The sequence below is a fragment of the Dromiciops gliroides genome, chromosome 6, assembly GCF_019393635.1.
Source record: "Dromiciops gliroides isolate mDroGli1 chromosome 6, mDroGli1.pri, whole genome shotgun sequence".
NCBI lineage: Eukaryota > Metazoa > Chordata > Mammalia > Microbiotheria > Microbiotheriidae > Dromiciops > Dromiciops gliroides.
This window is the reverse complement of record NC_057866.1, coordinates 49491936-49512149: the sequence shown is the minus strand read 5'-3', so window position 1 is coordinate 49512149 and position 20214 is coordinate 49491936. Positions and strand designations below refer to the sequence as shown.

The 20214-nt window shown below is 41.9% G+C and overlaps 1 protein-coding gene across 2 annotated transcripts; it reads left to right on the top strand.

Moving 5' to 3' along the window:
• Positions 1–766: 766 nt before the first annotated feature.
• Positions 767–19177, top strand: HTATIP2 (HIV-1 Tat interactive protein 2). 2 transcript variants are annotated; one of them, XM_043973511.1, is made up of 6 exons: positions 767–942; positions 2282–2477; positions 3760–3867; positions 14335–14472; positions 16600–16661; positions 17527–19177. In XM_043973511.1, the coding sequence occupies exons 2-6, from the start codon at positions 2283–2285 to the stop codon at positions 17744–17746; spliced, it is 723 nt and encodes a 240-aa protein (XP_043829446.1). In that variant the 5' UTR covers positions 767–942; position 2282; the 3' UTR covers positions 17747–19177. The 2 variants fall into 2 exon arrangements, with proteins under 2 accessions (XP_043829446.1, XP_043829445.1); XM_043973510.1 differs by lacking the exon at positions 767–942 and adding an exon at positions 1018–1115.
• Positions 19178–20214: the final 1037 nt, after the last annotated feature.

Genomic DNA, 20214 nt, shown 5'->3' with positions numbered 1-20214 from the left:
TTTTCTCCTCTCTTTTCTCTCTTCTCTTTCTTTTCTCTCCTCTCTCTCTTTCACTCTCTTCTCTAAATCTCTCTCTTTTCTCTCTTCTCTTTCTTTTCTCTCCTCTCTCTCTTTCACTCTCTTCTCTAAATCTCTCTCCCTCTCTCTCTCTCTTAAAACATCAGAACATGCTATGCACACTTGTATATATCAGTTCTTTCTCTAGAGGAGGATTGCATCATCCTTCATCCCGTTCCTAAACTTTAGCAGGGAAACACAGGCTAGCACTGCTGAAGGGGGTTAATCCTCGACCCTCCTTCGCTCATGTGCCCCGGTTTTGGAGTCAGAGTACTTGGGATTCAAATCCCACTTCTGAAGCTTTCTACGCATGTGGCCTTTAGCACCTGGGCCTCAGTTTCCTTGTCTGTAAGAGGAAGAGGTTGGGGTAGATGGACTCTGAGGGCCTTCTGTGGTTCAAGGCTGTGCGGTACTGCATAGACGGCTGGACTTGGAATTTGGAAGAACTGAGGCCAAATCCTGCCCCAGGCACTGAGTTACTAAGTCACTCCCGCCTCGGTTTCCTGTTCTTTAAAATGGGGATAATCATAGCGTCTCCCTCGCTGAGGGGATCACGTATGAAAGGCCTTTTTACTGCATTGTTTTTGTGAACGTGGGGATTTTCAAGGAAACTGCGGCCAGGATGGAGATGCAGGTCACCTTGGCGGGGGAGGGGGGTGCCTGACTTCTCCCTGCCCAGGCCCCGGGAGCCCTGCCGCCAGTCCCGTAGCTGTATCCTCCCCTCTCCCGGACATTGTAACTGATCCGGCCGGCCTCCTCCGGGAGCATCTCCCCAGCAGATGCGGCAGAGTCCCGCCCACCTCTGGGCGGACGCTGGCCGGAGGGAGGCGGTGACTTGAGTCATCCACCCGGAAGATTCGGAGGCCCGCACAGCCCTGGTCTCAGGTGGAGGGACAGGCCGGGGGGCGGGCGAGCAGCGGGGTGTCGGGTGGGCTGGGGGGGATGCCGCCGGGGACTGGGCCGGGGGTGGGCGCAGCCGGGCTGCTGCTGCTGTGCGCTGCGCTGCTGCTGCCGCACCTGTACGTGGATGGGCCGGAGGAGGAGCCGCCGGGCTCCAGGTAGTGCCCCGCGAGCATTTAGGTGCCAGCCCCCCCACTGCAGCCCCCACGGGCTGGGCAGAGGTGCCGCTGTGCTTCCCCTTCGCCACCGGGGTCCACAGGGTCCTTCCCTGCGGCTGCAGGCACACCCACGCTGGCCCCGGCCACCTCGCCCGACTTCCTTGTTACGGTAGATTGGGAGTGGCACCTAGTTCTAAAGGGTGGATTTAAAGAAAGTGTCCCCAAGGAGGCCCCTGCTTCCCTGGTGTCCCTGTGAGCTCGGAAATCTACCTGACTCATCAATTTCTCCACCCACCCCTCCCCCACCCCACCCTCACCGAAAACAAAAAACAAGCCTTAGTGCACAATCCATGCCCCAGATGAGGGCGAGTAGGACTCCTAGGTGGTGCTGCGCATGGAGCACTGGGCCAGGAGTCAGGAGGTACTGAGTTCAAATATTGCCTCAGAGAGGTATTAGTTGTTTGACGCTGGGCAAGTCGCTTAACCCTGTTTGCCTCAGTTTCTTCATTTGTAAAATGAAATGGAGAAGGAAATGGAAAACCACTCCAGTGTCTTTGCCAAGAAAACTCCATGGACAGTATGGTCTATGGGGTCGTGAAGAGTCAGATATGACTAAACAACAACAACAGGACAGGTTTGAAAATAATAAGATATGGGCTTTTCACCAGACTCTCAGAGAGCTGAAGTCAGGAGCCCTATGTTCAAGGCCCTGCTGGGTTCTGCTCCCCTAGGAACGTAGACTTAAAGTGGGAGGGGCCTGGGAGGCCTGGTAGTCCAGTTGCATCATTTTGCAAAACACAGGAATCTATGGGACTTGCCCAAGGTTACACAGTTAGTGTTGAAGCCTCTGGCCCCGATCCAGAGCCTATGCTTGTTCTGTCTTATTCTCTGATTCCTAATCTAAGCCCTTCTCTGAACCTCAGTTCTTCATCAGCAAAACAGATTATAAACAAAAACTAAAACTAAAAACGCAGGGCAGCTAGGTGGCACAGTGGATGGAGCACCAGCCCTGGAGTCAGGAGTACCTGAGTTCAAATCCAGCCTCAGACACTTAACACTTAATAGCTGTGTGAACCTGGGCAAGTCACTTAACCCCAATTGCCTCACTAAAAAAAAAATAAAACTAAAAACGCTTCTTACATGCCTGCAATGTCTCTTACACACAGCATGATGGAGACAGGAACCTTGCCAAAGTTTCGGGAAGACTTCAGGAAGCAGAATAAATCCGTGTTCATTCTGGGGGCCTCAGGAGAAACTGGCCAAGTACTTCTCAGGGAACTCCTGAAAGAGAACCTGTTTGCTAAGGTCACCCTCATTGGGCGCAGGAAAATAGAGTATGAAGAGGAAGCTTATAAACATGTGGTAATGTATGGGGCGGGGGCCGGTTGGCAGCAATTGCACAATGCTCAGAAGTGAGCCCATAGGAACTTTTCATGATTTGTGTTATTTCAGAACTGAGGCCCTGTCTTGGCCCAAGGGAGAGGTGGGGAAGGAGGGGAGGGAAGTTGGCCTCCAGAATTTAGGAAAGGTTGGCCTTTATAGTTATTTTCTTTTCACTCTGGGCCTTCTGTATGCATCTCACTTGATTGGAGAGACCATGCATACGTGTGTGCTCGCACGCACGCTTCATATATAAAGCACTATAAGCCCAAGATTTTAGGGATAGGACATAGGACTTAAGAAGGCTTTGGCCTGGATGGAGGCAGTGAGGTGTTTATGGAAGGAACCTCAGCAAATCAGTTTTTGTGTGTCTGGGTTTCCTCGTCTCTAAAATAGGAGCAATCTTATTTTCCCCATAAACTTTATAGGATTGGTGAGAGGCTCAAATGTTAGGAATGTATGTTAGTGTTTTGAAGAGCACAGAGAGTTAGGAAAACATAGGGTGTTAGGCCCTGGGGATACAAATTGATCAAAAGCAAACATTTGTTAAGTCTCTACAATGTACCAGGTGTTGTGCTAGGCAGGAGGTTCAAAAATAATCCTGCCTTAAAGGAGCTTAAATTCTCTTGGGGGAGACACAAAGACAGGTAAGCCTGTGTGGGTTGATTGTCTTGCCCATTTGAGGTTGTTGGATTCTATTCTGGAAACAACCTCTTCACTATAAGTCTGAGTCCCCAGACATTGATCTGATGATGTCCATTAAAGCTATGGAAATATAATTATTACAGTAGTTTTCATTAAGTACTGGGCAAATTTTTTACCTATCTAGTTGGGGAGAATAGGATGAAATCAGGTCAACAAGCATTTATCAAGCACCTACTGCATGCTGAGCACTGAGCTAAGCTCTGGAGTAGGCAATGATAACGAAATAAGAAAAACGTGTGTGCTTTCATCATTATAGGGATCTCTCTCTCCCCCAGGTCAGCAGCCCACCTATACTTAATACAAAATCTTTGGGGACTTGTATAGAAATTTTAATTTGGAATTGGTGTTAATTGATGAATTATTTTATACTTCTCCTTTGTGTACCTTAGAGATGTTAGAAATTTAGCTTTCAACCCTTCGGAAAGAAAATGCTTTATGTATAGGAGAAAATGTGTTTGTAAATGTAGATGTTTGAGAGGTGGACTCTTGTAGTGTCTTCTGTTTCTTTACTTTTTTTTAACAATATAAAATAATTCTTATCTGTGTGCTTATTACTTAGCATCAAGAAGTGGTGGATTTTGAAAAACTTGATGAATATTCCTCAGCTTTCCAAGGCCATGATGTTGGATTTTGTTGCCTGGGGACTACCAGAAGCAAAGCTGGTGCGGTAAGAAAGGAAAAACCCTCTTGACTCTCATGTTAGAGGAAAATCCCAAAGATCTCTTTTCTGCTCATCATTTTTTCTTCCATTCCACCCACTCAGGTACTGTTGGCCACACTGAGAAAGACTTTTTATGGCTATCATTCAGAATTCTATGCTACCCCATTCTACTTGTACTCTGGAAAGTACTGAATACATCAGTCATCCTTGGTTTTTCCCTCCTAATTTATAATGTTTCTTTCTCTTTCTTCCTTTCTCCTTCACTCCATTCCTCCTCCTCTTCCTTGTTCTCTACCTCTCTTCCTTCCTCCCTCTCTTCCTTGTTCTCTACCTCTCTTCCTTCCTCCCTCCTCCCTCTCTTCTTTCCTTCTTAACTTCTTTCCTCCCTCCCTCCCTCCTTCCTCCCTCCCTATTTCTTTCCTTCCTTCCTTCCTCCCTCTGTTCATTCAATCATTCATTTGTTCATTCATTCATATAAGTTAAAAAAACTGAACAAAAATCAATTTACAATATAATCTTGCTTGACAGTATATATAGTCTTTGACATCCATTGTCTCCCAACCTGTCTGTTGAGAGGAGGGAGATAGATTTTCCTCTTTTCACTGGTAATTTAAATTAATTTTAATTTGGCAGCATTTGGGGATTGTTTTCATGAACATTGTATCATTGTCTATAATACTTTGCATACTATTTATCAGTTCATACAAGTCTATTTTTCTGAATTCCTCATATTAGTTCACATGGTGCAATAATATTCCATTATGTTTTTCATAATGACTAAGGACCAGGCTCAGACAAGTACTTAAGAAGTTGCTAGATATTTCCATGTTCCTCCTGTTTGTAAATTGTGCTGAAGTCAGAACCTCGAGGTCAGACAGGGTTGCCTGGGGACAGCCCACAGGACAGTCAGTCTGTCTTTGGCCTGCTGCTTAAAGCTGAAACCTAAGGAGCCGTGAAGGAGGATGGGAAAACCTACCGTCCACAGTCACATATCAAGTATCAGGAAGTTCGGTCATTCAGTCAAGGAACATTTAATTAAGCTCTTGCTATGTATGAGACAGTACTAAGTGCTGGTGTTACAAAGAGAGGCAAAAACACAGTCCCTTCAAGGAGTTCACCTTGTAATGGAGGAAGCTACATGCACACCTAGGGACCATCTCCAGTACAAATACTAATATATATATCCAGGGGAAATGGGGGGTAAGGACATAAATGGGGGACGTAAGAAGGCCATGTAGAGAAGGTGAGATTAGAGCTGAGTCCTCACGAAAGTCAGGACAACCAAACAATAGAGGGAAAGCATCCCAGGTGTGGGGGAGAGCCAATGCAAAGAAACGGGATTTGGGAAATGAATCACTGTATGTGAGAACAGCAAGAAGGTTGTAGAGTCTATGGAGGGGGGGAAAGTGTTGGATGATTGGAAAGGTGGGAAGGAAGGGGCCATGCGGCAGAGGGCACTAAAAGCCAGACAGAGACTTCTGCCCTGGATCTTGTAGATCAGAGGTGTTAAGCTTGTCTCTTTCAGCCCATAAACAAAACTCTGAGTGTAGCCTGAACCAGATTAAAATGTAATTGGAGAGAGCAGCTAGGTGGTGCACTGGTTAAAGCACTGGCCCTGGATTCAGGAGGACTTGAGTTCAAATCCGACTTCAGACACTTGACACTTACTAGCTGTGTGACCTTGGGCAAGTCACTTGATCCTCATTGCCCCACCAAAAAAAAAATGTAATTGGAAAATGGTTGACAAAAATTAAAAAAAAAAATGCGATCCAACCTAGGTCTTGTTAATTTGTGGTTTTCTAAGACAGTTTTTATCTGGAAGGAATCCTTTTCTATGAGTTTGATACCAGTTCTCCAGGTATTTGCTGAGTAGGTGAATGACGTGGTCAGACATGCATTTTAGGAAGATTATTTTAGCGACAGAGTGGAGGATAGACTGGAATGGGACAAGACCTAACGGTTACAGCGGTCCAAGTGTGAAGTGATGAGGGCCTGCCCAGGGTGGCAGGTATGTGAGTGGAGAGAAGGGGACATATAGGAATAATGTAGAAAGGACAGGGCTTTGGCAACAGATTGGATATAGATGTAGGGGTGAGTTGAAGCAATGAGTCAGAAAGTTGGGGGAGAAGGTAGTGGAGACATGAATAAGGCGAGTTGGCCAAGCACAGGATCCAAAAGCCAGATGAGGTCAGAGGTCAATGGAATTGGCGAATGTTGATGAACATCTTAGCCACACAAGGAAATTATATACTTACAGAGACCTTGTCCCAGCCCTTTGGCAGGCTCGTGAGGCCTTGCCACCATGCTTCCTATAAGGTTCTTGAAGAGCCAACAATCAGTGACCATCAGACCTGATAGTGAGGCTCTCTCCTTATCATTGTAAGCCCTTAGGTCTAATTAATTACAACTGGCCATTTTTTTTCCGTCAGTTAATTCTACACCAGTTGTCCTGATCTATATCTTGCCACTGGACCCAGATGGCTCCAGGAGGAGAGAGTGAGGCTGGTGACTTTGCATAGCCTGCCTCACTTAAATCCAAATCACTGCAAGTCTTGACATCACCTCCCTCACATCATGGCCCTCTTTGAGAATGAAGGACAGGGGCAGCTAGGTGGCGCAGTGGATAGAGCACCGGCTCTGGATTTAGGAGGACCTGAGTTCAAATCCAGCCTCAGACACTTGACACTTACTAGCTGTGTGACCTTGGCCAAGTCACTTAACCCCAATTGGCTCACCCCCCCCCCCAAAAAAAAGAGAGAGAATGAAGGACAAACAACATCAATAACAATTCTATCTCTGCCCTCCTACCCCCAAAGTTTGATTTAGAAAGGTGTTCTCTCTCCCTCCCTTCCCACTCTGCTACAACTTCTCATTTCTTTCCCCCTCCTTGTCTCCTTCCCTCCCCTTCAGGCTCCTTTCATGCCAGACTTTACACATCAGCAATAAAGCATCAGAACATCTAGACACGACTTAGCCCCTGGTGATAATTGAATCTACATTAATGATTCAGCCTCAGATGATGACTCAGCGTTGTTTAGCATGATTTCCAGTTTTCCATCTTCTCATTACTAATACCTTAGCTCGGCTCTTGTTTGGAAAGATACTTCTTTTACGTCTCAGCTGCAGGATGAGAGGCCTGGTTGTTTGTTGACATGAGGGGACCCTTAGTACACTGCAGGAGATGTTTACACTGGGGCCCCTGTCTCATCTGCAGGAGTTCATTTACTGTGTCTAACTTCTGTCTGGAGTATTGTTTATTCCCTTGGCAGAATTTCTTTGCTGAGGATAAAGAGCATGTGCAATGAGTAAGAAAAATGTGATTCTTTCCCTTAAGGCTTATTGTCAAATATAGGCAAAAGAGACTTACACAAAATACATTCACATAGTCTTCCTCAGCTATTGTGGATGATCCCAGGTCATTGGCAATGAGTGCATACAGCTGAGATGCCCTTACATGTCTTTCCTCTTTTCTAAGTAGACACTATTGGGTAACTTAGGCTTTAAATTCTGTCTTGGAAAGAAGGAAGAGGTGATTAGGCCTAAGAGAGAAATGTAAAGTGGAGAACACACATTTACTTCTGTTGCTACCTGTGTGATTTTGGGCCAGTCACTTAACCTCTCTGGGCCTTGTTTATAAAATGGGACTTGGACCAAATGACTTGTCATGTCTATAAACCTATGAGGATGTATAGAGCAGGCAGTGATCAAGAAAATATTTTTGTGTTTCAAGTTCTTAAATGTAGGTGCTTTTTAAATGTTGTTTCTGGAGTAGGGAGAAGTATTTGAGGAGCCTTGGTTTATTGATTGATTGATTCATCTAAGCTCTGTATTTTTACCTGGGACCTTTCACTGTTCCACATGGGGCAAACCGATTTTGGTGGTGGTTCACTAAAATCCAAGACTGCTTTTAGGCCTAGAGCCATCAGTTTTCATGCTAGAAAAGAAATCTCACTAAGGGTAATTCTAAAGCACTGTCCAAGAGACTGTCATATCCAGATTTTGTAGAACTGTGATTTATCATTGGGGAGATTTTTTTCCCCCCTTCATCCAGCTGCAACTTTGTTTTTGGTTGTAATTTGATCTAGTCTTTTATCTATTGAAATGAGACTTTTTTTTTTTCTTTCCTGGATATTATTTGTTCTGGATGTTCTATTTCAAAAAGATAACATGGAAGGGAGAAATTTTTAGTGTAAGAGTGAAAGAGAGAATCGCATTTTGTTTAATCATTTCTCAATTATGTCTGACTCTTCGTGACCCCATTTGGGCTTTTCTTGGCAAAGACACTGGAGCAGTTTGCCATTTCCTTCTCCAGCTCATTTTACAGATGAGGAAACTGAGGCAAAGAGGGTTAAGTGACTTGTCCAGGGTCACATAACTAGTAAGATGAGTCTTCCTGATTCCATGCCCAGTGCTCTATCTGCTACTCCACCTAGCAGTCCTAGAATCACAATACTTCTACTCTTTAGAGGGAAATGGTATATGCAGTTAAATGTGCCCTAGATTTGGATTTGAGGCCTAAATTTGCAAGTGACTAGTAGTGTGATATTGGGCAAGATCTTATTAAACCCTCATCTGTAAAATGAGATAATTTTTTAATTAATTTTTTAATCTGTAAAATGGAGATAATTAGTGCCTCTTTTACCTCTTGAAGTTGATGTGATTACCACTGTGACCTTGAGAAAGTTGCTTTGACTTTTCTGGGGGTTTCCATATCTGTAAAATAAGGGGTTTGGACAGGAGGTTCTGAAATGTCCCTTCCATCTTTACATCCTATGAAACCTGTATTAATATCATTTGATAAATACTAAGTGCTTACTGTATGCAGGGGCAGATATAATGTTTAGAGCTTTGAAGAAAACTAGAGATTTTGAAACTTGGAGGTAAGGAGGGAGTTCATTCTAGGCCTGGAAGGCAGTTTAGACAAAAGCAAAGAGAAGGCAGATGATGGAGGAACAGCAAACAGGCCGATTTGATTAGACTGAACAGGTAGGTGAAGGGTAGTAATATGTCATAAGGCTAGAGAGGTGGGTTAGAACCAGCTTAGGATGGGCATTAAATCCTAAACAAAAGACTTTATATTTGATCATGTGGAAGTCGCAAAAAATCTGGCAAAAGTAAAAAGTTATGTATATCTCTTTCATATACTTGTATACCTATGGTGGTGTAAACTTGCATTCTGTTGTATTCTCTTCCAGAGGCAGGTAGGTGGTAGTGGATAGAGTTAGGGAGACCTTAGTTCAAATCAGACCTCAGAGGCTTATTAGTTAGGTGTGATGGTGGGCCAATCACTTCAATTTTCTCATCTGTGAAATGGGAATAATAATAGCATTTACTTCACTGGGTTATTGTAAAGGACCAAATGAGATAATATTTGTAAAATGCTTGGCACAGTGTCTAGCACACATTAAGCAATTAATAAATGCTTGTTGTCTTCCTTTCTGTTGAAGATGATGCCTCTAATAAACTCTGTTACAGATGAAGTAGAAAAATTGTTGGGATAGCTAGGTGGCGAAGTGGATAGAGCAAGGGGTCTGGATTCAGAAAGACCCTTCCTGAGTTCAAATCTGGACTCAGATGTTTACTGTGTGACCCTGGGCAAGTCACTTAACCTTATTTGCTTCAGTTTCTTCATCTGTGAAATGAGCTGGAGAAGGAAATGGCAAACTACTCTATTTTGCCAAGAAATCCCAAGTGGGGTCATGAAAGAGTCAGACACGACTGAAATAAATGGATAAATGACAAAAAAGAAAAATTGTTGAGGAAGGTAATGTGGAGTGGTGGGAGTCAGAAGATTAAACTTTGATCTCAGCTCTTCACTTATCTTGTGTGTCATCTCAGAGAAGCCATTCAGCCTTGTATTCCTCATCTGTAAAATGAAGGGGTCAGGTCACTAGAATGTCTTCCAACGCTAAAGTCCTATATGCAGTATCCCCGGTGCTATAGAAATAAAGTGCTTTTACTAGGATTTTTCTTTTTTTTCTTTTTCTTTTTCTTTTTTTTTTTTTTAGTGAGGCAATTAGGGTTAAGTGACTTGCCCAGGGTCACACAGCTAGTAAGTGTTAAGTGTCTGAGGCCAGATTTGAACTCAGGTACTCCTGAATCCAGGGTCGGTGCTCTATCCACTGTGCCATCTAGCTGCCCATAGGATTTTTCTTTTAAGTGGGTTTTCAAGGGAGGAAGGAAAGAGGAATTGTGGCCAGACCTTGGGTTATGTTAAATCTTTTCCTAAAGATATCCCTGCTTCACTTATGACCTAGAAGCTGCTCTCTCCCATACCGAAGAGTTTGTATTCTTTAAAACAAAAAAACCGAGTTTAAGGCCTTAATTTTTTTCAGAAGCATCTTGGAGTGTGGCCTATTAAACGAAAATTTGAAGGTCTGTGTCTTTTGCTTGTGTGTGTGTTTGTGTGTGTGTGTGTTGGGCATGGGAAGGGGGTAGATGTTTAGTAAGGTCCTTTCAAGTCAGCTCCTTTTCTTTGAACGAATAGAATCTTCTGCCTTCCAAAGGGTTGTGGGAGTTAGGCTGAAGCTTGCAGACAAAGGCACCTGGGAGGCGTCTCAAGGCTCACATTTAAGTGTGAGGGAGTTCTAAGTCTTTGGGAGCTGGCCACATTAAAGAACCCTCACCCGATTTGGCTTTGAGATTTGTTCTCTGGCTAAAAGGCCGGGCTTCAGGGTGAGGGAAATGAAATTCAAAAATTGAGTGGGCATGGGGTGGGGGGGTAAACCCAGCGGCGTTTCTAATCTGCTTCGGAGCTCAGGGGATTTGTAGAATTGTTGTGGATTATCAGGCCATTGATTGCTAATAAAACAATATTTAGCTTTGTCCCTGGGACCGGCAATGGAGAAAGGTATGGGCACCTTGTCAAACAGGCTCCATGGAGCAGGGTTGATGGGTTAAGTGTGGGGCTCCAAGTGGCAGCGTTGGGCGCTCGTCCTCCTAGGAACGGTTGTCAGTTGTTAGCGAGGGCAGTGAAAGGGAGGACGCCAGCGTCTGATGGCTGGGGTAGCATTGATGTGAGGGAGCAGACTAACCAGATTGAAAGAGTCCCATGGTATTTATGTCACTTTAATTTTCCTCCAACAATCGGAGACGACAGGACTCTATTAACAAGAGGCTGATCCAGAACTAAAGCTAAATAAATTAGGGTCTCCGTTTAATCAAAGTGTCCCTTTACTGGCCTTGGATTAACAGAGACAGCGTCGGTTTAGGGGATTTTGATTGGCTGAGCCCTTCTCTTTTTGAGAAGTGGATAAAAGACAGGGAGTCTTACCACAGACACCGACAATAATCCTTCCAAATAGTGCCCCTTAAAAAAAAAAAACAGTAGGAATTAATATTTCATCCACCGACTTTGGCAGTTCGGTGCATAAAGTGTCTGCTTCTGAAAATCAGAATTCTGCTAGTGGAAGGGAGAGTGGGTAAAGAAGAAAAGCAGAAACAATGAATCTTCGTGTGACCAAGTAAAAACCAATGGGAAAATCTTTTAAATTGAAGAAACCCTTTCAGTACCTGAGCTTGTCACTTAGGTCCCTGCTTGCAGAAGCTGCTTTCCTGATGCGGGCTGCCTGGACCTGGGGCAGGTTTGCACAACTTTGATTCCAAAATGAATTGAAGTCCATCTAAGACGGGCCAGGGAGTGTGGAGTTATGTTTAAGATTGTATCGACCCTCTTGGACACCCTCTAGAAAGCTGGGGTGAGGAGGAAGGTCCAGTTACCCGACTCATATTACAGAAATATGTACTGCAGATAATGACTATAACTGAAAACGTTTTGTGGGAACGGCATGCAAAGGAGCAAGGGATACTCACAAATCTACTGAGGCTCAGGAGGTCCAAACGCCAGTCCTGGCTCTCACTGACTACTTTTATAATTTGGGGGAAGTCCTATTATCTTAGGCAAATGCTATTCCTAAATCTGGGACTCAGTTTGCTTATCTGAAAATTTTGATGGTTGAACTAGATCATGACAGCTTAGATTTGATGCTGGAAAGGACTTCCGATGTCACTGGTATCATTCTTTGCCTTTGTTCCTAGTGTCCCAAAGAGTTCCCTGTTTGGACTAGATCAGTGATTTCATTGGTATAGGGCAATGGTTCTCAAAAGTGTGGTTCATTGACCTGTAGAGTTCCCATAGACCTTGTTAGGAGGTTCACAGGATCAAAACTATTTTCATAATAACATTAACACATTATTTGCTTAAAAACTTCTCCCTTTCTCAATGACTTATTTGTATGGGGCTGAATTTTTTTCATATACTTAACCAAAACCACATATCACTACAGAGTGAATACAGAAGCATATATGAGAATCCAGCTATCTTCTGTTAACCTAGGTACTTAGAGAATTTGCAGCAATCTGTAACATGATGCCACTTTTATCACTTTTTTTTTTGGTTTTGGAAAATATAGTTATTTTCACCCCAAAATATATTAATATGCAATAAGTTTGTTGTACATGTAGTAATATTTTTTAAATGTATCCATTTTCTTTTCTAAGAAGGTGTTGATAGATATTACCCACATAAACAAAAATTCTTTGCAGTCCTCAATTGTTTTCAAAATTATAATATGGTCCTGAGACCAAAGATTTTTGAGAACTGCTCATGTTGCGAACTCCTGGATCAGAAAATTGTTTCCTCCAAAGGCAAGTTCAAACCTTTTCTTCAACTCAAAGGACATGAACTTCAAAGGACATGAACACCTAAACTTAACTTTTGGACACAAATATCTTATCTATGTAAACCAAAAAGGTTGGATTTCATAACAGCGTAGTAATAACTTGTTCATCATTAAAAATTAGAACTGACATCTCGCTACTATAAGGATTCAAAAACATCAGAATACATGGGTTTGTATAATTTAAGAAGGTACATGAATATTGACTTTAGTGCTTTCTTTTTAGCTATCTCTTGTTTATGGGACACCAGATTATTGAGATAACGATGGTCCTAAGGAACCAAGGGCCATTCAGTTATTTTTCTGGCGAACTTGTTCTTTGGTTGAGATTCTGGTAATGAAGTTGTATTAGATTGGTTGACAATTATTTATTACCACTTGAGATTTACGGGGTTGTATTAGGTGATCTTGTGGTTCCTTGCAGCCCTAATCTATGATTCTTTGATTTTCCTTCCCCATTTGAGTTTGGCTAGTTTGCTTTCTCATTCTGCTTCAGATTTTTTCCCCTAATGGTTTCCAAACTGGTGGCCTTCAATATGTATGGAGATCATACCATTCTTGGTTACTTTGTCCTCAGAAATGTTACAGGCTTCCAGATAGGTGTAGAGAATTGTCTTTCCTGAATCTTCTATCTGCTCTAAACCTCCCTAGTTCTTTCAACTGTTCCCCATAGGCTGTGCTTTGTAGATGTCTCATCATTCTACTTTCTTTCCTCTGTACAAGTTCCATTTCTTAATGTCCTTTAAAATATGGTGCCCATAATTAAAGTATTCTAGATGTAGTCTTGCTAGCATGCAGTGGGACTGTTAGAGAAGATAGTGGGTTCATCAAGTCAGCCAGTCAAATTTATTAAGTGCCTTCTATGTGCCAGGCAATGTTCTAAGCACTAGGGGTACAAAGAAAGGCGAGAGCAGCACACACACACACACACACACACACAGAGAGAGAGAGAGAGAGAGAGAGAGACCAGTCCCTGTTCTCATGGAGTTCAAAGTCTAAAGAAGGAGAAAACGTGTATCTATGTACAAATATTTACAGTAAATGGGAGATGATTGGCAGAAATTTAAAGGAAGCTAGGAGCAGTGAGTAGAGAGAGAGTTCCGGGTATAGGGAACAACCACTGAACGTTGCTTTGAGTCAGGAGATGAAGTGCTTCATGTGGGGAACAGCAAAGAAGATCGTGTCCTTGGATCACAGTTTGGGGACAGGGGTATAAGATATAAATGACGACTGGAAAGAGCTCATGGTTGGGGGCAGCTAGGTGGCACAGTGGATAAAGCACTGGCCCTGGATTCAGGAGGACCTGAGTTCAAATCCTGCCTCAGACACTTGACACTTACTGTGTGACCCTGAGCAAGTCACTTAACCCTCATTGCTCCACCAAAACAAAAACCAAAAAAAGAAAAAAAGAGCTCATGGCTAACACACAGTGAAGTGAGAGGAATCAACAAAATACAAGATAGATAGAGGTGGTAGGGGGGTAAAATGACAAAGACTGAAGAAATGGAAAGTTTCCTAACCTTGGGTTACTTTTTCTGGGCCTCTTATGTTTTTCTCTATCATCCTTCTTTGGTTTTTCCCTTGCAGCTGTCCTTTCTCTCCTTTTTCCTGAAGTTGGCTCTCTGTCTTGCTGTCTGTAGTTGGATCCTTTCTTCCTTTGAATTTCAGCAGTGCCTTTGGAGGTAGCTTGGGTGCAAGCCAGAAACAAAGACTAATCTTTAAGATGAACCCAGTGCCACGATCCTAACTCACAGCCACTTGGCAACCACCCTCACATCTTTTATTCCTCCCTCAGGATGGATTTGTTCGTGTTGACCGGGATTATGTGTTGAAGTCTGCAGAGCTGGCCAAAGCTGGAGGTTGCAAACATTTCAACTTACTTTCATCTAAAGGAGCTGATAAGTCAAGCAGTTTCTTATACTTACAAGTCAAGGTTTGTATTTTGTTTCTCTTTTTATAAACTGTTAAGAGACTTGGCTGTTCTAAATGACGACTGATGAGTCCATGTGGTCAGTGTGAATTATGATGACCTTGAATTTTTATAGTTACGAAAAATATTTTACTGGGGGAAGGGGTGTTTTTAGCTTTGAAAATAAGTTAAGGTTTACCTTACATTAGAAAATGTCTCTCCATACTGACCTCTAGTGTTTGTTTAGATTAGTTGTTGAGAATTCTGATCTATTAAACTCAGCAGTTTAAGATTGCATTAACTTTTTTAGTAATTTCATCACACGGTTGGCTTATGGTGAGCTTGTGGTCAGCTAAGACCTCTCATTTTCAAATGAAATGCTCCCATATTCCCATCTTGTACTTATATAATTGACTTATTGGACCTAAATGCAGTTAAAGTCAGTAAAAAATCATCTGACCAATAGGTTATTACTAAAGATTTCTACTCGGCCCAGCCCTATTAGGTAGCTGGTAGCATTCAGGAAGCGGCAGCTAGGTGGCTCAGTGGATACAGCACTGTGTCTGGAATCTGGAAGATCTGAGTTCAAATCCAGTCTCAGACCTTCACTAAACTTTGTGACTGTGTCAAGTCACTTAATCCTCATTCCCTCATTGGTAAAAAGGGGACACACTGGAGAAGCAAATGGCAAACCAGTCTAGTATCTTTGCCAAGAAAATCCCATAGGCTTTGTCCATGGAGTCCTCTAGAGTTGGACACAACCGAACAACAAAGCATTGAGGAGATGTGGTCCTTCATCCTGGAAGAACTCTATGGCGTTGTTTCTTTAATTGACATCTGTCCTATTGTCAATGAAAAGTTTAAAATGAAATTATTTTAAATCCAAAGCTGATTACATTGCAAAAGGAAAACTATACAATCCAAGTAATTTACAGGTAGGAATTCCAAGAAACAGATTTTGTTGTTGTTATTGTTGGCATAAAACAATTCACTGGATAATTTACTTTAGGAAAAAGAAAAAAACACTCAGAACCAAGTGCATTAAGATGAAGGGAATTCTGTATTTTCTGAAGTTTATGTAGCATTGCTTCCTTGGTGCCATTCTTAGATTTAAACATTTGTAGAAATTTTTGTCTCGGAATGAAAGTGCCTTGAAGCTGCATCTTTTCTGCTAGATCATTTTGATGGACATTTTTTTTTCATGAAGAATCTTCTAAATCACTGTGCCTAATGGAGAGCTGAAGGTTTGTGGTTTCATAAAATTTAGTGCTCGAAGGAGCCTTAAAGATCATCGAGGTGCCCACCTTCATTTTACAGGTGGGGAGATTGAGCTTCATCCAGGTGAATGGCTTGAGTCGAGGTCATGCAGTGAGTCAAATGACAGAGCCAGGGTTAAAACTTGTGTCGGCCAAAGCCCAGGGAGACACAACCCTTAAGGAAGTCTCTTCAAAGGACGGAATTTCATAAATGTCTATTGATTGATTGAATAGAAGTTTATCAGAGAAATCTCAGAATTGGAAAGGGCCCTCTAAGAAAACCTTGTCCAGCTCTCTAGAATTGAACTTTTAGTAGGTCAGTTAAACTCTTTGAGCTCCCATTTCCTCCCTTTTACCTTTAGGGATTTTCTAGATTTAGAATTCTCTTATTTTATTTATCCATGAATCCAATCAAAGATCTGTTTATACCAGTGTTCCCTCACGACACAGTAGAGATCCTGGCTTCTCATACATGATATTGGTGGGGCCAAAGATCTGATAGGACCTCTTCATCTGATTTCCCAGGTTGGCTTTGTTTTGAGTTTAAACTTAAAAACTACTGAGTTTGAGTCATCTGTATTATACACTGTATTTCTCATCCAAAAACCAGCTTGGCTAAGTGAGAAGAGACTCAGCAGCAGCAGGCGATGAATTTCTGGAGTCATTTACTAAGGCACAGAGAGGTTGTAATCTGTGTTGGTGGGTGATGTGCCCACACTGCTGTAATCATGAATCCTTGGAATATGGAAGGAAATGAGTCATAGGTATAACTCAGCATTTGGGGACTGGGTATTCTGCAGAGGCTGAAGTCATTCTGTCTTGAGCTCATCAGCAGTGCAGTAGGGAACACTGAGCTGGTTTTGATTGAATCCTGATGTTTTGTTTTTTTTTTTAGGGTGAAGTAGAAGCCAAAATTGAAGAATTAAACTTTGATCGGTACACAATTTTTAGGCCAGCGTAAGTATTACAGTGCCCCATATACTTCCCTTCAGGACTAAATTAGGCTTTGGTGGATACTTGCTCAGATATTTTAATTTACAACCCAAAGCAGCAGGTAATCTCACATTTTGAGAATATCATATGTGCTTGTACTCTGTAATGGGGAGCGCAGAAGCTAAGGAACATATTCAAGTCCAAGACAAAGTTGGAGACAGGAAAGGGATATTTTGATAGTGTCAGAAACTGTGAGCTTGGTGTGCCCCTTGACTTAAAAGATTGTGTTTTTCAATGTTACTCCCTCTACGAATTCCCCTGGCTTTTATTCTGTCTGTCTGTCTGTCTGATCCAGAAATAGACAACAGGCTATGACCCAAGATGACCAAGACAGTCTATTCCTTCAACTCTTTACAACAGGGGTTCTTAATCTCTGTGTGTGTGTGTGTGTGTGTGTGTGTGTGTGTGCGCGCGCGCGCGCGTGCATGTATGCACATAACCGCTTGTGCATCCTAGACCCTTAAATACATAAAATAAAATACATAGGATTACCAAGGAAACCAATTAAATTGACATGCAGTTATCACTATATTAAAAAAAAATCAGCCCCCAGGTTAAAAACCTCTGATTTTAAGAGAGCAGTGTTAGGGAGAACTACTACTTTCTTTCTGCCTTTGGGCAGGGTGGTGTTAGTTTGTCTTACTGGAATCCTTCCCTTTGCTCTTGGGAGGAAGCAGGGTAAAGGTGGTTTTAGGAAATACTTGTTGGGCATTATTAACTGTCTCCTTAATTTTTTTCCCTTAAGCATCAAATGAAATCTTGTATTCAAATTCTCTCTGATTATGTATTTTATTATAATGTCTTTGCTTTTTCTCCTTGTATATTTTAGAGTCCTGTTATGTAACAGAAAAGAATCCCGCCCAGCTGAGTGGTTGACCAGAAAATTCCTTGGTTCCCTACCATCCTCTTGGGCCAAAGATTATTCTATACCTGTTACAACTGTTGTCAGAGCAATGGTTAATAACCTAGTAATGCCGAGTGACAAGAAGATGGAGTTACTGGACAACCAGGCTATCCATAACCTCGGAAAGGCAGAAGACCTTAACTGAGCCATGATTGCACTGGGGAAAAATGCCTTTGATTCTTCATATCATTACCAGGTTGACATTGTCAAGAGGGTAGGAATATAGGGCTATATAGTGTAAATATGATATGGTATGATATGATATGATATCATTTGAGACTTGTTGGTAGAATAGTTAATAGAATATTGGGTTTGCAGTTCAGAAAACTTGGGTTCAAAACCAGCTTTGTCACTGTGGGCAAATCACTTAAACATCTGTAATCCCTAGATTCTTCATCTTTAAATGATTAGTGTAAATAATAGTACCTACCTTACAGGATTATAAAGATCAAATGAGATAATATATGTAAAGCTCTTTGCACATCTGAAAACACTAGGTACACATTAGCTATATTATTTATCTGAAAAAGTTACTTTATTTCAGTAGCTCCTGATTTTTTTTTTTTTTGAGGTAGTGAGGGTTAAGTGACTTGCCTAGGGTCACACAGTTAGTGTCAAGTATCTGAGGTCAGATTTGAACTCAGGTTCTCCTAAAATCCAGGGCTGGTACTCTGTTCACCGTACCTACCATTTAGCTGCCCCCTCTGCCCTTCTTTGGAGATAGTCAGGGTGACCCAAATTTTTAAAAATGTCAGATTAATTAACAGCTATTGAGAAACTATCTAATAAAAAAATCTACTATTAATTCAGGGATACTTCAAAATTGTTTTATATTTTTTACTAATAATAGCATCTATAAAGTTTTCATTTTAAATAGCAATTCATATGTGTATGAAACATTTGATCTATGGAAGGTAGGTTTACTTATAATATTATTTATATCATTAATTATTATATAGTATGTTATGTTATATTTTAATTATAATATTGATTCCTTTACCCCTTGCAATAACTCTGTGGTCCTTTGGGGATCTGCAGTTGAGCAACAATGATGTTAGTGGAATTTTGTTGTCTTCTCAATCTATTAGAATCCAAAATAGTTTTATTACACATTAGTTCTGTTTCATTTTTCTAATATATTGTAAGTCCTGCTTGTCTTATGCAAAGTACTTCATCAATTACATTATTTTTTGGGATGGGGGCAATGAAGTTTAAGTGACTTGCCCAGGGTCACACAGCTAGTAAGTGTCAAGTGTCTGAGGCTGCATTTGAACCCAGGTCCTCCTGAATCCAGGGCTGGTGCTTTATCCACTGCACTAATTACAATGTTCTTTAAAAAAAAAAAAGACGACGACTTTTGGGGCTTTTTTCTCAAAGAATGGAAGCATGATTACAGTGATCCAGTTGGTATAGATTATAGAGGTTATGCCATACTGTATGTACATTGTGGTTTAAATTATTCCTGTGCCTTTATTAATTCTTTATAATGTACAATAAAAAGGGAATTTCTCTAATGATGTTGTGGTTCTTGAATTAAGCAGAAAAGCAATAAAGCTTATGTGTAACTAGGCCAGGCGCTATTAACCTTTTTCTTTTTGTCCTGAACCCCTTTGGAAAACTGGGTGAAGCCTATGGATCCCTTCTCAGAATAACATTTTAAAATGCATTAAGGGGGCAGCTAGGTGGAGCAGTGGATAAAGCACTGGGCCCTGGATTCAAGAGGATCATTTGACACTTACTAGCTGTGTGACCCTGGGCAAGTCACTTAACCCTTATTGGCCCACAAAGCAAAACAAAACAAAATAAAATGCATTAAATATAATACAGAGGAATACAAAAGAAATCAGTTATTTAGGAATGTAGTAATCAAAGTGGCTACAGAGCAAGTTCATGCACTCCATGTTTAGCACCCCCGAACCATGCAATTTGGCTCCAGGTACCAGTGCTAGAAGAACACCCAATAGTTACTACCTGTGGGCTCTCCTGCTGTTATCTTAGTGCAGGACGGTTCTGTGCAATATCTGGCGCATAATAGGTGATTAATAAATGTTTGTTGATTTGACTACCCACTGGAATTTACACATGATTCCTTTTAGTGGTTAGTGGGCTATCTCATTCAGATTATTGACAACTGAAGTTGAGGTCTTTCATTGTTTATGTGGCTGGGGCCTTATGTGGGATCACACCCAACCCCCTGACCAGCTGTGATTCCCCTCACTCACATCCAGTCTCTGCTTGAACACCAATGGTGGTGGTCTATTCCAAACTAAGGTAACAAGTATTTATTAAGCACTTACTGTGTACTGTCCATGCTAAGCACTGGGATTATGAATATGAGCAAAAAGACAGTTCTTGCCCTTAGGTAGATAGCATTCTAATGAAAGATACTGTTCCTTCTTTGAAGAGGATCATTGACATCCTGAGGGTGATGTCTTGACCTTCCAGTCAATTGGATATTAGGCAGAGCTTTGCAAAGATGTCAATCTCACTGTCCTCCTGTGAAAGAAGAGAATGCATAAAAGGGAGCTGAAATGGGCAGAGGAGGAGGTACCCACACTGGGGCATGGTGGTGAATTGAAGCCTGTAGGGAGCAGAGCTGGGAGGAGAGTGATG